Here is a 15,153-nt window from a genome sequence, read left to right as displayed (position 1 = left end):
CTGGCCCCCGCCCCTCAGCCCCGCCGCCTGTCCCCGGTTCACCCTGGCTCCCTTCCTCCCCAAGGCCCCCCAATCCCATCCTCTCCTCAGCTCTGCTGCACACTCCTCCGCTGCCCGTCCTCGCCCCAGGGTACCTGCGCCCCGCGCGGCTCCGGGCCCGCCGGCAGCCGCTCAGGGGTGATGCCAGGGGCGGAGCGCGCTAAGAGCACGCTGGGAGCTGTGGTCGCTGCTCCAGCGCCTGCTGGGAAGTGTAGTTCTTCAGGCAGGTGGCAGAGGCCTTTCGGGGTGGCGTCCCCAAGCTAGAGTGTCCGGAGTGTGGGAAAGGCTTTGGGGCAGTCACCCGGCTGGGAGGCAGCGGAGGAACCTGGCTTCCTGCTGCCCGGCGCCGGCCTGTCCGGAGTCAGGTCTGAGGTCCCGGGTTGTAGCGGTGTTTGTGGTTGGGGGAAGTCACTTGGCTAGTCCGGGCCAGGGTAGGCACTCCCGGCACGAAACACCAACAACTTCCCAATGCAGAGGCGCCTGCAGATGTGCGCAGGGAGCGCACAGGTGCGTGATAAACGCACGCCCTGGGGACCCGGGGGTGGCCCTGAGTATCAGTGCACGGTCAGGCGTAACATATAAACACAGAAACATCATCACCACCTGCCGGGTGGCAAGTGCGGCCAAGCAACAAAAAACAGAGGCCTAGAAGCAGAACCCACTTCAGGTGGTTCTGTGGGGGAGGGTCTCTCTGCCGTGACATTTAGGCTAAGACCTCAGAAGGAGCTAGCTGGCAAAGAATGGGGACAAGACAACATGCCAGGTGGAAGGGACGGCCAGTACAAAGGCCTGGAGGTGGGCAAGTGATTGCCCACTGAAAGAAAGCCTGTGTGGCTGGAGTGTAGCTAGGGGGCGTGTTGGGGGGTGAGGACAGACACACAAGCAAGGTCAGGCCCGGTGGCCTCGGCAGGCCTCTGTAAGGAGTCTGCACGTGTAGCAGGCACTGAGCCTGACCAGTGGCCCTGATTTGCCCCTTCATACTACTTCTGCTTCCTCCCCGCTTCATCTATTTATTCATTTATTTTGACAGAAGTATTTTAAAGTAAATTAGACAAATTATGATATTTCATCCCTAATACGTCAGCATGCATCTCTAAAAAGCAGTTTCCTACAAAGCCACAATACCTTTATCATACCTAATAAAGTTAACAATAATTTTTTAATATCTAACACCTAGTCCACAATCAAATTTCCCTAATGGTCCCCAAAATGTCTTTTATAGCTGGTTTGTTCAAGGCAGAGTCCAATCAAGGATTATATGTCTCTCTAATCATTTTTTTTTTTTTTTGTGAGGGAGATCAGCCCTGAGCTAACATCCGTGCTAATCCTCCTCTTTTTGCTGAGGAAGACCAGCTCTGAGCTAACATCTATTGCCAATCCTCCTCCTTTATTTCCCCACAGCCCCAGTAGATAGTTGTATGTCATAGCTGTACATCCTTCTAGTTGCTGTATGTGGGACGTGGCCTCAGCATGGCCAGAGAAGCGGTGCGTCGGTGCGCGCCTGGGATCCGAACCCGGGCCGCCAGTAGTGGAGCACGCACACTTAACCACTAAGCCACGGGGCTGGCCCTCTTTAATCATTTTTAATCTAGATGGAATTACCTGCCCCACCTCCTACCCACCTCACCTCTTTTTTGGTTTTCATGATACTGACCTAAGAGTCCAAGCCAGTTGCCCTTTGAGATGCCCTATCACATTCTGGATTTGGCTGAAAGGTGTTGTTAACTTGTTCCTCTGTCTGTGGTTTTCCTGCACACTGGGAATCAGATCTGAAGCCCTGGCTATTATCTGCAAGGACACCTCCTAGGTGCAGCTCTGTACTCCAGACTGCCTCACATTAGGAGGCACCCAGCTTCTGGCTGTCCCACTGTAGTGAGGCTGAAATAGATCACAGGCAAGGTGTGACAGCCAGACCTCTGTGTTGTAAAGGTATGTTTCACACCTTGTGACCACTAAGTAATCTGTGGGGGGACTTCTTTGTTTTGTCGGCCTTTTTGTTTGTTTAAATTAAGGTGTAATTTACATACAGTAAAATTCGCCCTTTTTAGAGTGCGAGTTTTGACAAATACATGTACTCATGTAACCATTGTCACAATCAAGAGATAAAACATTTTCCATCACCCCCCAAAATTTGCCCATGTACCTTTGTAGTCAACATTTCCACCCTACCACCTGGCAACCACTGATCTGCTTTGTCCCTATAGTTTTTGCCTTCTCCATAATATCGTATAAATAGAATCTTTAGTAAGTAGACTTTTGAGTCTGGTTTCTTTCTCTTAGCATAATGCATTTGAGATCCATCCATGTTGTCATGCTTATCTGCTCAATACTTTTTATTGCTGAGTGTATTCCCCTGTGTAGATGCACCAGTGTGTTTATCCATTTACTAGTTGAGGGACATTGGGTGGTTTACGGGAGGTGATTCTTTGGCACCATGCAAATACCCAACTTCACATCACACCCACCTGTCAGCTAATGACTTTAGCATCCTTGATAGTCCTTGCCTCAACCAAGTATTTAATTGGGAGTTACAAATGGTTATTTTCTAACTCTGTTAATCCTTCTACACTAGCTGGAATTTTTCTGTAAAGAAGAGCTTTACCTCATTGGCTAGGGCTACTTGGTTATCCTGAAATACTAAAAAAAAAAAAAAAAAAAAATTAAGGGGAATTCCTTCCCCTTAATTATCAACTTCAGACTAAGAATTTGGTGCAATAACAACATCCAATGGTAACATATTAGGATTGATTTGGGGTTTTTTTTGGGGGGGGTGGAGAGGGACTTTTTCTTTTAAGGACTCTCTTCTATTATGGACTCATGGAGTTTTTTTACATTCAACATCTTTAAATCCATTGCAGTCCTCATCTTTCCCAGGCCCCAGTCATTGAAAGAGCACTTTATTAGGCTATATTGGGCTATACTTTATTGGGGCTTCCCAAACACGGAAACACAATTCCATCCTTAAGAGACTCCAGCTGGTACAAGAGGCAAATGAGTAAATACACAATGACAACGCAACGTCATACTAGCGACGAGAGACGTGTCTGTGGGATTCTGTGAGAGCACAGAAGAGGGAGCGCCATCTGGGAAATCAAGCTAGATTATACATTTGATGAGACTTAAAACTTTCCTTATGACTTCTGTCTGCCATTTAATTTTTGTTTTATTCCGTTTTTCATTTTTGTTTTCTTTTTCTTTCCCTCCTGTGGGTTACTGGAACATTTTTTAGAAGTCCAGTTTGACCTGTCTATATTGTTTTTGAGTATATTACATTGCACAGCCTTTGAAGGGGTTGTCCAAGTGTTACATTACACACTGTACTTGTCACAGTTCACTTGTATCGACATTTTGTCAGTTTGAACGAAGTGTAGAAACGTTACCTCCCTTTACCCTCTCCTGGTTATAATAACCTTAAATATTTCCTCCACATACATTGACAACCACATTCAACAGGGTTAGAAGTTTTGCTTCGTCAAACATAATTAAAATACTCAAGAGAAGGAAAGTCTCCTGTATCCATATTTTTACTCTTTCCATTGTTATTCCTTCCTGATGTTCCAAGATTCTTTCTGTTACCATTTCCTCTCTGTGAAGACATCCTCGTTTAGCCTTTTTATTTTTAGGTTAGGTTTGCTGGTGACAAATTATATTAGTGATCCTTCATCTGAGAATGTCTTGATTTCCCCCTTTAGTCTTGACGTAAATTTTGCTGAATGTACGGGGCCCACCCGGTGGCGCAGTGGTTAAGAGCACGCGCTCCACTGTGGTGGCCTGGGGTTCGCAGGTTCGGATCCCGGGCGTGCACTGATGCACGGCTTGTCAAGTCATGCTGTGATGGTGTCCCATATAAAATAGAGGAAGATGGGCACGGATGTTAGCCCAGGGCCAATCTTCCTCGGCAAAAAGAGGAGGATTGGGAACGGATGTTAGCTCAGGACTAATCTTCGTCACAAAAATAAAAAAAATTTGCTGAATATAGAATTCTGGGTTGACACTCTTTTTCTTTCTTTCAAATGTCATGCTTCTTCCTTCTGGCCTCGATGGGTTCTGATGAGATATCCAGGTTCTGATGAGAAATCGCTGTCATTCAAATTGTTTCCTCATAGGTAAGGTGTCATTTCTCTCCTGCTGCTTCCAAGATCTTTTCTTTTCTTTAGTTTTCATAAGTTTGATTATGATGTATCTTGGCACTGATTTCTTTTGGTTTATCTTGTTTGGGCTTCATTCAGCTTCTTGAATCTGTAAGTTTATGTCTTTTGCCAAATTTAGGACATTTTTAGCCATTATTTCTTGGAATACTTTTTCTGTCCCACCCTCTTCCTCCTCACCTTCTGGGGCTCTGATGACACTACTCTGAATGGTAGACCTTTTGTCCTACAGGTCCCTGAGGCTCTGTTTTATTGTTTTCTGTTGTTGTTGTTTTGGTTTTCCAAGCTATTTTCTCTGTGTTGTTCAGATTGGGTAATTTCTATTGATCTATCTTCAAATTCACTGATTCTTTATGTTCAAATTCACGGATTTTTTTCTTCTGCTGTTAATTCTATCCATTGAGATTTTTACTTTGGTTATTGTGGCTTTCAGTTCTAAAATTTCTTATCTGGTTCTTTATATCTTGTTTCCTTGCTGAGACTTGAGGCATTTTTATGATGGCTGCTGTAAAATCCTTGGCATAGAATTCTAACATCTGAGTCATCTTGGTCTTGGCACCTGTTGTCTTTTCTCATTCAAGTCGAGATTTTCTTGGTTCTTGGTATGATGAATGATTTTTTTATCCAGGACATTTTGGGTATTATAGACTCTGGATCTTAGTTAAGTCTTCTCTTTCAGCAGGCCTACTCTGACACGGTGCCTGTGGGGAAAGGGGGATGCCACCTTTTTATTGCCAGGTGGGTGGAAGTCTAGGCCCCCCCTCAGCCTTTGCTGGCAGGGGTGAAAGAGGGGCTGCAGTTTTTCTGTGGTGTGTGCCTGGAGTACAGTGGTTACTGAAAGTTTTCTGTTTTGCTGGACTGCCCCTTTCTCAGTCCTTTGCCTAGAGAAAGCAGGCTTCTGTTGGGGCTTTTTTTGTTTCTGTATTGGTGTTTCCAAGTTGCTGGCTTCTCCAACAGCCAGCCTGGGAAACATGAAGCTGTAAGAACATCTAAGGAATACCCTGCAGTGTTGTTCTTCAGGTCCTGAGGATCCTAGCCAGTCTGCCTTTTTCTCTCCACCTTTCAGAGTCTTCTCATGTTTGTTTTATATATAATGTCCAAAGTTTTTAGCTGTACTTAGTGGGAGAAATGGGGTAAAGTGCATTTGCTCCATCTTTCCAGAAGCAGAAGTCAGGGTGGAGTCAGTGCTTATCCTTTTGATGCTTAAATTGTCCCATCTTTGGCCAGCGGGACAAGCTGCCTCCTTTGGACATGACTCATTCATTATTCTTTGACAGGTTCCCTGCACTGAAAGATGTTCCAGGCTCACCGTGTACTCTCCCCCTCAGCCCTGGAATCCATCTCTTCTACAAAGAGCTCTGGCTGGTCTAAGTCAGTTCCAGGAGGCCACTTGTCTGCTCAGGCTGCTATAACAAAATACCATAGACTGAGTGGCTTAAACTACAGACATTTATTTCTCAAAGTTCCAGAGCCTGGGAAATCCGAGAACAACTGGCAGATTCAGTTCTTGGTGAGGGCCCTCTCCTGCTTTGTAGACAGCTGTCTTCTTGCTATGTTCTCATGTGGCCTTTCCTTGGTACACGCTTGTGGAGATAGTCTCTCCATCTTTCTCTTCTTATAAGGGCACTAATCCCATCATGAGGATCTGACTCTCATAACCTCATCTAAACCTAATTACTTCCAAATGCCCCAGCTCCTAAAACCATCTCATTGGGGGTTAGGGCTTCAACATATGAATTTGGGGGGGACAGAAACAGTCAATCCATAACCCCATTCCTCTTGCCAATGAGTGGTTCAGGCATAGGCCGTTCTGTCTTCCTAAAGAAGAGGACAGGAAGACCAGGGCTCTCTCCCTTCTCTACCTGGGGCATCTGGCACTGGGGCCACGCACTTGGTGCCAGCCTAAGGACAAGGCTAGCACAGACAGGGCAGAGCCGAGAGCTTCACAGGCCCGGGAGTGAGAATCCTGACCTTCCTGTCTACAGACAAGCTGTTTCATTTTGGTCCTCAGTCTGCCTCACCCCTGACCTGCCTCAGTCAGCAACTGAGAAGAGAAAATGAGTGATGGGTCAGGGAGGTCTGTGTGCCACTCGGTCTCTCTCACAAAAACCTTTGATCTGAAACCAAAAGAAACCCATGCACACACTCCTTGACACTTCTGTTTATTCTTCCTGCTTGTGAACACCGCTGACAAGTGCCTTTCATGGGGAAGGAAGGCAATGCTGGGCAAGTCCTCAGGATCCCTATGCTGAGTTCCCAAGTGGGAGCCTAGGAAGGCAGAGATCCGAGGCCAGGCTCCCAGGGTCCTGACGTGGGGGCCACCCTCTGAAGTTTGGAGCGCAGTGACTCGATGGGTCGGGCAGCTCCACACAGGCTCCAAACACTCTTCTCAGCCCAGGGAGCTCATCAGGGTCTGGGCCTGCTTCAGTTCTGTGGGGGAGAGGTAGGCAGTGGGCAGTGGTCAAGCAGAATCTGGGAGGGCCCCTTACTCCTCCAGGGACAGCTGAGCCTCACCTGCCAGGAGGACCTGGAACTTGTCTGCTGAGAGGGACATGGCAACCGGCTGGGCCGGGGCACCTGGGGCAGCTGCCACCTGCAGCCGCAGGTGCACCATGGGCTCTTCCACGGACCGCAGCAGGCTGGAGCTCAGCGTGTAGTCCACCCGCCAGCCCACGCCGGCCAGTCTGTTCACTGCGAGACAGGACGGGGTGGGGCTCTCAGGACCAGGGGCAGGCGAGCCAGGCAGCCTCAGCCCACACCCTGGCTCAACCCTCAGCCCTTCAAGCCTGTGTGGCCTCTGAGAGCTCTCATCCCTCAGGTGCTCAATAATTGGGAGGTCAGATTCTCCAAAGCAGATCTCAGAGGAAGGAAACCTGGCTGGAGTCAGGAGCCCCGGCTCGGCGACTGCTGGACCTGTGACCAGGGTGAAGTCTCCTCTCTGAGGACAGGCACCTGCCATGCTGCGTGCAGACCCACCCTGGCCTGCCCCGCACTCACCGCGCAGGCTGCAGGCCCGCAGGTGCTCCTGCAGGGGGCTTTGCTTCTCCTCATAACAGCGACACAGGCTGGCCGCGTGCTCTAGGGGCAGAACAGAGGTGCCCTGAAGCAGCAGGTGGGGGCTGGGGCTGCTTGGAGGGCGGGTCTCAGGCTCTGGGCCCAGAGAGGGCGCATGTCAGGGTCACACGGCCTGGCCTGCAGTCCAGCAGCAACTGGGCCCACAGGTCACCCACCAGCCTGCCTGCGCCCCCATACCTTTGGGCAGCCCCAGCTGCTGGAGCTCACTGGACAAGGACTCGCCATCCACGCTGTGCTTGGCCGCACTCGAGAGGATGAAGCTCAGCACCGCCACCGTGGCCTTCACGTCGCCCGCCTCTGGGGGACCGTGCGTTGGGGACGGGGTGTCACTGTGGCCCAGCCCCCTCCTTGCTGCCCCACTATCATCAGCTCAGAGCCCCCAGGCCTCCTTGAGCCAGGAGCACTGCTGCTGCTGGCAGAGGACAGGGGGTGGGACTGTCACTGTCCTCCTTCCCCTCACGCTCCTGCACCTAGGCGGGTGGGGCAGTGCAGGCCGCGGTGCGGAGCGGCCTCTGTGCCAGGCCCTGGCTGAGTACCCAGGATCGTCCAAAGGTCTGTGGGCTCAGTGAGGTACTCACCAAACCTGGCGTCAGCAGTGAGCTTCAGGATCTTCTCGTACTACGGGAAAAGGAGGCCTCAGGGGGTGCCAGGCCCCTGCCCAGCAGCCCCTCACCCCCCGGCCTGGATCCTCCGGTAAGGATGGGAGGGATCTGGGGAGGGCAGGAGGCGGATCACCCATCTCCCTGGGCCTGGTGCAGTGTCAGGGCACTGGGGTCACAATTTCGTGGGACAATGGGGTTCTGGGCCCTGCACTCACGTCAATCCCCTGTCCCAGAAGCTCCTTCAGCACCTGGCTACACAGCAGCCGCAGCTTCACGGAGGACTGGAGGGGGAGAATCACATCAGCCACACTGGCCCACCTCATCCCTCCATGCTGGGGCTGGGGGGAGGCTGGCTCAGAGAGGGCTAGCCACGCAATCAAAGTCAGACAGCATGCTGGGACAGGCTGAGAACACTGAGGCCCCTCCCCACCAGTGACCTCACCACCCTCCACCACCACAGCACCCCCTCAACCACCCCCCCAGTAGACCCTGTGCACTCAACAATCTTGGCCAGTGTGCTGATCTCCGCCAGGACCCAGTCAGGACAGTCCAGATCACCACAGAACCGGAACCTCTGCATGGGAGTGAGGCAGGCAGTCAGGCCGGAGGGAGGACTGAGGTGTGGCCACGATCCAGCTGTGTCTCCCCACTACTGCTCCTCAGGGAGCAAGATGGATGCTCTCTGGCCACCTGTTCTCCCCTATTCCCAGGCTGTTTAGAGACCCCTCTCCCTGACCCACCCGCCACCACACTCATTCTGATGCACACACTCATCTGCTCGGCAAACATCGCCTGAGCGCCCTCTCAGTGGCAGATCTGAGTGCTGGGGTACAGCACGGAACTAAACAAAGTCCCTGGCCTCATGACACGTGTGACCTCTCTCACGGGCTCCAGCCACAATGGCCCCCCTGCTGTTCCTCAGTCACACCAGGCACGCTCCTGCCGCTGTCCTTGCCGTCCCCTGTGTGTAGCTTGCTTGCTCTCACTGCATTCAGGTCTCTGCTTAAGTGACACCTCTTCCAACAGGCCTTCCCTGACCACACTTTCTAAAATAGCCCCTTGTGCAAGGAAATTTCAGGAACCAGTGGATTATGTTCATTATCTTGATAATGGTGATGTTTTCATGAATATATGTCATGAACATGTCAAAACTTATTGAACTGTACACTTTACATATGTGTGGTTTATTGAATGTTGATGATATTTCAATAAAGCTCTTTAAAAAAATAAAATAGCTCTTCACCATCATGCTCTAGCCCCTGATCCTTCCTTCTTGATCTCCACAGCACTTATCACAGCATTTATCACATCACATTTCATTATTTATTCGAGGTCTGTCTCCACTGTTTGAATGCAAACTCAGTCAACCATGTCTTGCCAAAATCCTCCATTTGCCTGATCAATTGTCCTTTTTCCTATTTGCCTGGAAAAGCTCTAACCCACAGCAATACACATGTCCATCTTCCCATGCCTCTACCTGGGCTGCTTACAGGTGCTGGGAAGAAAACCCTGCAAACCGAGAACACAGCACATCCAGGTTCTCCTGATTCTGCCCTCTGTGCAGCCTGGTGACACCACACCCTTGACTCGGCCCCACCGTCCACCATATCGGCCACTTCAGAGCTGCCCCACGACCTTCAACCTCCAATGTTCCTGCTCCTTTTCACCTGCATACTCCACACCCCCTGGTCACACCTGACCCCACCGCACTGGGGCTTCTACATAGGCCTCCAAGGAAGTCCTCTAGCCACGGTCACAAATGACTCTCTTATCACTAAGTCCAGTCTTCCTCTTCCTTAACTCCTCAGCAGCATCTGACACAAACCCATTCTTCTTGAAGCACCCCACTCTTCTGGATTTCTCCCTCTGGCCTGGCCTCCGTCTCATTGGCTGGCTCACCCTCCTTTCCCCCGCCCCCAAAAGGTGAACTCCACAGGTCGCCTGCTGTCATGACTCTGGGGCAGGGGACTGAGGTGATGGGGGCTAAGGACAGTCTTGCACTTCTTTCTCTATTTCAGGGGGTTCTAACATTTTTGTGCCATGGAGTCATCTGGCATCTGGTAAACTCTATAGGCCTTTCTCAAAACAGTGTTCTTAAATGCATATAATACATAGGATTACAAAGGAAACTAATTAAAAGTTATTAAAATATTCAAAACAAATTGGTGATATGGGATATGTTTTAAGTATAGTAACCATCATAATTTAGAAATGATGAGCATAAACAATAAGTAAACAATGCCAACAGCTGTCATGTGATATGAAAATATCTCTGATTTCTATTAGTGACAAAGTCGGAGGTGCTGCTAATAATACAGGGGTTTGGGGACCGGCCCGGTGGCGTAGTGGTTAAGTTCGTACGCTCTGCTTCAGCGGCCCAGGGTTCGCAGGTTCAGATCCCAGGTGCAGACCTACGCACTGCTTATCAAGCCATGCTGTGGCAGCATCCCACATAAATTAGAGGAAGATGGGCATGGATGTTAGCTCAGGGCCAATCTTCCTCAGCAAAAGGATTGGCAACAGGGCTGATCTTCCTCACCAAAAAAAAAAAAAAAAATACTGGGATTTGTTGCCAACATTCATAATTGAAGGAAATACTGAATTTCAGTTTGAAGTTAGTGAAATCTAAGACATAAGATTTTTCCTAAGTTTATGGGCCCCTGACTTATACCCATAGAAGCCTTCTACCACCTCTGTATTATTTACGTATTTTACCATAAGAATGTGTTCCTTGTGTAATTTCTTAAAATGCTGGCATTTCTCTAGGCGCTGTTCTAGGCCCTCTCTTCCCAACTCACATTCTGGCTGAGACAGGTCACACATCCTTAGGGTTCACTGATCATCTTTGTGCTCATGACTCTCAAATTCAAAACTGCCATTGTAGATTCCCTTCTGACCTCCAGACCCTTGAATCCAGACTGTCTCCCTGCCAGCTGCACCTGGCAGCTGAGACACCTCACGCAGCGTGTATCACAGCAACTGGTGCTCTTCCCACTACAACCTGCTCCCCTCCTGGGCTTCCCACCCACTGAGCACCACTACCCGGGAACCAAGCCCAGATGCCCTGCTCGCCTTCTTCCCTCATGCACTTAGCCCCTGAGCCCTGCTGATTTCCCTCACTTCTCTCTATCTCCACTCTCCACCCTAACTCAGGTCACACCATCCCCTGGGGGTCTGCTGCCCCAGCCTGGGCTCTCTGTTCCCCTCTTGCTCCCTCCACAAGTCAGCCAGAAGGATCTTTCTAGCTTCCCAGTGCCCTCTTCTTAAAGTCCAAACTCCTTTACGTGGCTCTCAAGACTCAGCAAGATTTGGTCTTTGCTTACCTGTCCAGCCTCATCTTTCCCTAACCTCCAGTTTACACTCTTCCAGCTAGGTGAACCGCATTCATTCCCAGGGAGCCACGCTCTCTCTCACCTGAAGTCTTTGAATATGCTGTTCCCTGTCTGAAGATACAGCCTCCTCCCTCTCCCCACCCCCACTCCCCAACCCCCATGTCTCCTGACCCATGGTACACAAACTGCATGGCACTCAGCCAGCTTTCTTCCCTGCCCCAGGCCTTCAGGTTGCTGTCATCCTCAGGAAGCCTTCCTAACGCTATGCGCAAGGTGCAGTTGGTCTTTCCCTCAAGTCTTAGCTATGACTGCCAATCCAAGCCTCCAACTTTGCCCTTCCCTCCTGCAGCTGAAGTCCCAGTGCCTAGCACACCGCATGGTATAGAGTGGGCACTCAAAATCTGTTGAAGGAATGAATGGATAGATGAGTTGGGAAGTCCCAACCCCAAACCTACTCCTTTCTGACTCTGAGAAGAGTGAAGAGGCTTCCTAACAGTGTGGAAGACTGAACCTAATTCTAAGCAAGTTCTTCTCCAAGTCCCACAGGAGGGCTGGGAAGTGGGCACCAGCCCACTGGGAGGTGCGCTTGGGGCAGGGAAAGGCCTGGAAGGGCTCCTGCTTCCGACAAGCCCCAGTTCCTGCTTCGAGGGGCGGGGGCCCTTCCTTCCCGCCAAGGAAGCACCCGGGACTCCAAGCCGGCTGGCTTGCCCTGCCCTCCCTGCCTGCCGGGGACCGGGGTGGAGGTGGCTCTTCTCTAACAGACCCTCGGCCTTCACGACTGCACCGAAGCTGTTTGCTGAGGGGCCGGGGCAAACTCCCCATCTCCTCGCACCCGGTGGCCCACCCTTCCTGCAGCCGCAGCAGGGAGATTCGGGCGCTCCTGCCCTGCCCGGCCCCAGCATCCCCCGCCTCCCGTTACCCCTCATCCCTCACCATCGCGCCAGGGAGCCCGGGCCAAGAGTTTCTCCTTCCTGCCGCGCCTGGTCAGCTGATCCGGCGGTCACGTGACGCCGGGGCGGGGCCTCCCGGGGTTGGGGAGGGAGCTGATTGAGGTCTCTGGAAGTGCCGGGGGCTGGAAGGCAGCGTCCGTTTACAGGATCCCCAGCACGCTTTCCCGGAAACAACCGACCCCCACCCCCGGGTTAAGTGAGGACAGATCCAAAGCAGTAGGACAGAAGGAGTGGAAGTCGTTTAATTTGTTCAGCTTAAGGGAGCGGGAGCCGAGGAGGCGGGTCTGGCCTGTAGAGTAATTCCCTTGTGAGGGGGTATTCAGGTCATTTCCATGTTTTCCACCAGTAAGCGATGGCATTATATATAGCTGTAGGCTGTGGCAAAAGACATGTTTTTAAAACTATATTAAAACATAATACACATACAGAAAATTGTACACATTGTAAGTACAAAGCTCAATGAAGTTTCATAAACTGTACATACAGCTCGTGTAACCAGCACCCATATAGCACCATACAGCTCCCAGCACCCAGAGAGACAATGTTAGCAGTACCCCAGCTGTCTCTTTCCAGGGCCTGGTTCTTTCTTTTCTTTTTGATGAATCCCCTTAGTTGCCCAGCAAAAAGCACTGTTAGTTGACGTGCACGCTCAGAACTCTCCCTATGGCTTCACCAACATTAGATATTTATCTTAATTTTTCCCAATCTAATGGGAGAAAAATAGGTTGTCTTAAATCGCAGTAGTCTGCTTGCTGGTGAGTTTGAGCAAATGGATGGTCTAGGAAATATTCACATGAAGAGGTGAAAACAAACACAAAACAGGAACAACAACAAAAATACACTAGAGAAGAGACTAATAACCAAAGAAGAAATGGAACAGTTTGAGATGGCTCTTCAATTCTCTCCCCTTTCCCCCCATACCCCAGGCCCAGCTAGTCTTTTTTTTTTTTTTGTGAGGAAGATCAGCCCTGAGCTAACATCTGTACTAATCCTCCTCTTTTTGCTGAGGAAGACTGGCCCTGGGCTAACATCTATTGCCAATCCTCCTCCTTTTTTCTTTTATATATAATTTTATTTATTTATTTATTGTCCCCCGAAGTCCCAGTACATAGTTGTATGTCATAGCTGCACATCCTTCTAGTTGCTATATGTGGGACACGGCCTCAGCATGGCCGGAGAAGCAGTGCGTCGGTGCGCGCCCGGGATCGGAACCGTGGCCGCCAGCAGTGGAGCGGGTGCACTTAACCGCTAAGCCACGGGCAGGCCCTCCAGCTAGTCTTATTGTTGCAGCCTGGCAGGCTTTCAAAGGCCAGATAGAGCCCATGACAATTAAACTGCTTCACAAATAGAAAGAGATGGAAAGCTTACCAGTTCATACTAAAATGGATCTCATTTATAAAGAGCTTTTTAAAAATCGTAAACATCAGCATGTTGAAGTCAACAGTGTGTTAAAATGCTACACCACGTCAAAGAAAAGTTTTATTTTAAGAATAGAAGAATGATTCAACTTGTATTTCATCATATCAGTAGGTTAAAGAAGAAAAAAATTGATAGATTTGGAAAACCATTTTTGATTAAAAGGGATAAAAAAGAAAAATTAGGAATAGATGAAAATTGCCTTAAGTTGATAGAATATTTGAAAAACAAAACAGCAAACATCAAACTTAACATCAGACAGACAAATTATTTAAATTTGGAAATAAAGCAAAAAGGTGGGTGGCATGTCCTTTAAATGTCATACTAGAGCATCGTCTCACAGATTTGTTTCACAAATAAAGATTATTTGACTACTTAAAGCAGTGGTTCTCAAACTTTAGAGAGCATCAGAATCACCTGCATGGCTTGTTAAACCAGCGTGCTGGGCCCACCCCCAGAGCTTCTAGTGAAATAGGTCTGGGCTGGGACCTGAAAAGTGGCATTTCCAACAAGAAGTTCCCAGGTGAAGCTGACGCTTCCAGTTTGGGGACTATACTTTGAAAACCACCAATGCAGGAAAATGTACCTGAGAAGTTATATGTTAATGTAGAAATTTCTGTCCAGTAGAAAAGATAACCCCAAAGGTTAGAGTTTTATTTCACTAGCAGACAGTAACAGGTTTGTCTCTAACTCAGCATGCACTTCAGAGTGCCTTTCCTGGTGTACTAGAAATACTTTTTCTCACAATGTTCCTTGAACTAGCTTTACCATCTTACTGATTCCTTCACTAATTAAACAAAATATTTGACACACATTCCTTGAAAGTCGTGTTTTTCACTTTTTCTGAATGAAACTTGGATACAGCCGGGACAGGAGCATGGAGACCCTAGTATACTTTAGTCCTAGACGTATTCCCATTCGAGTCAGGAGCAGTAATTTGCTGTCATTACCATGAGCTGACATTGTTCTGTGCTTAGGCCAGCCGTTGTCAACTGGGGGTGATTTTGCTTCCCAGGAGGTATTTGGCCACGTCTGGAGATTTCTTTTTTAAAGCAACTTTTTTTTGGCAGAGAAAGAGTCGCCCTAGGGCCGGCCCCGTGGTTTAGCGGTTAAGAGCGTGCTCTCCGCTGCTGGAGGCCCGGGTTCGGATCCCGGGTGCGCACCGATGCACCGCTTCTCCGGCCATGCTGAGGCCGCGTCCCACATACAGCAACTAGAAGGCTGTGCAACTATGACATACAACTATCTACTGGGGCTTTGGGGGAAATAAATAAAAAAAAAAAAAAAGAAAGAGTCGCCCTGAGCTAACATCTGTTGCCAATCTTCCTCTTTTTTTTTTTCTCCTCAAAGCCCCGGTGCATGGTTGTATCTCCTAGTGGTAAGTCCTTCTAGTTCTTCTATGTGAGCCACCACCACAGCATGGCAACTGACAGACGAGTGGTGGGGTTCTGTACCTGGGAACGGAACCCAGGCCACCGAAGTGCTGAGAGCGCAGAACTTTAACCCCTAGACCATCAGGGCTGGCTCTGGAGATGTTTTTAATTGTCACAACTAGGGAGTGCTGCTGGCACCTAGAGGGCAGAGGCCAAGG

The 15,153-nt window shown here is 49.6% G+C and overlaps 1 protein-coding gene across 2 annotated transcripts; it reads right to left on the bottom strand.

Annotated features, from left to right (window-relative positions):
* Positions 1–6,332: 6,332 nt before the first annotated feature.
* COMMD4 (COMM domain containing 4) lies at positions 6,333–12,230 on the bottom strand. 2 transcript variants are annotated; one of them, XM_004421829.3, is made up of 8 exons: positions 12,130–12,230; positions 8,367–8,438; positions 8,080–8,145; positions 7,841–7,880; positions 7,440–7,559; positions 7,185–7,265; positions 6,702–6,878; positions 6,333–6,617 (listed from the first exon to the last, which is right to left on the bottom strand). In XM_004421829.3, exons 1-8 carry the CDS (start codon positions 12,130–12,132, stop codon positions 6,577–6,579), a joined length of 600 nt encoding a protein of 199 aa, XP_004421886.1. In that variant the 5' UTR covers positions 12,133–12,230; the 3' UTR covers positions 6,333–6,576. The 2 variants fall into 2 exon arrangements, with proteins under 2 accessions (XP_004421886.1, XP_087284845.1); XM_087428719.1 differs by lacking the exon at positions 12,130–12,230 and having other exon boundaries at positions 8,367–8,444.
* Positions 12,231–15,153: the final 2,923 nt, after the last annotated feature.

The sequence above is a fragment of the Ceratotherium simum genome, chromosome 3, assembly GCF_057802395.1.
Source record: "Ceratotherium simum simum isolate JZ-2026a chromosome 3, ASM5780239v1, whole genome shotgun sequence".
Lineage (NCBI taxonomy): Eukaryota > Metazoa > Chordata > Mammalia > Perissodactyla > Rhinocerotidae > Ceratotherium > Ceratotherium simum.
The sequence above is the reverse complement of the archived record's forward strand: the minus strand, read 5'-3'. Positions and strand labels throughout refer to the sequence as shown.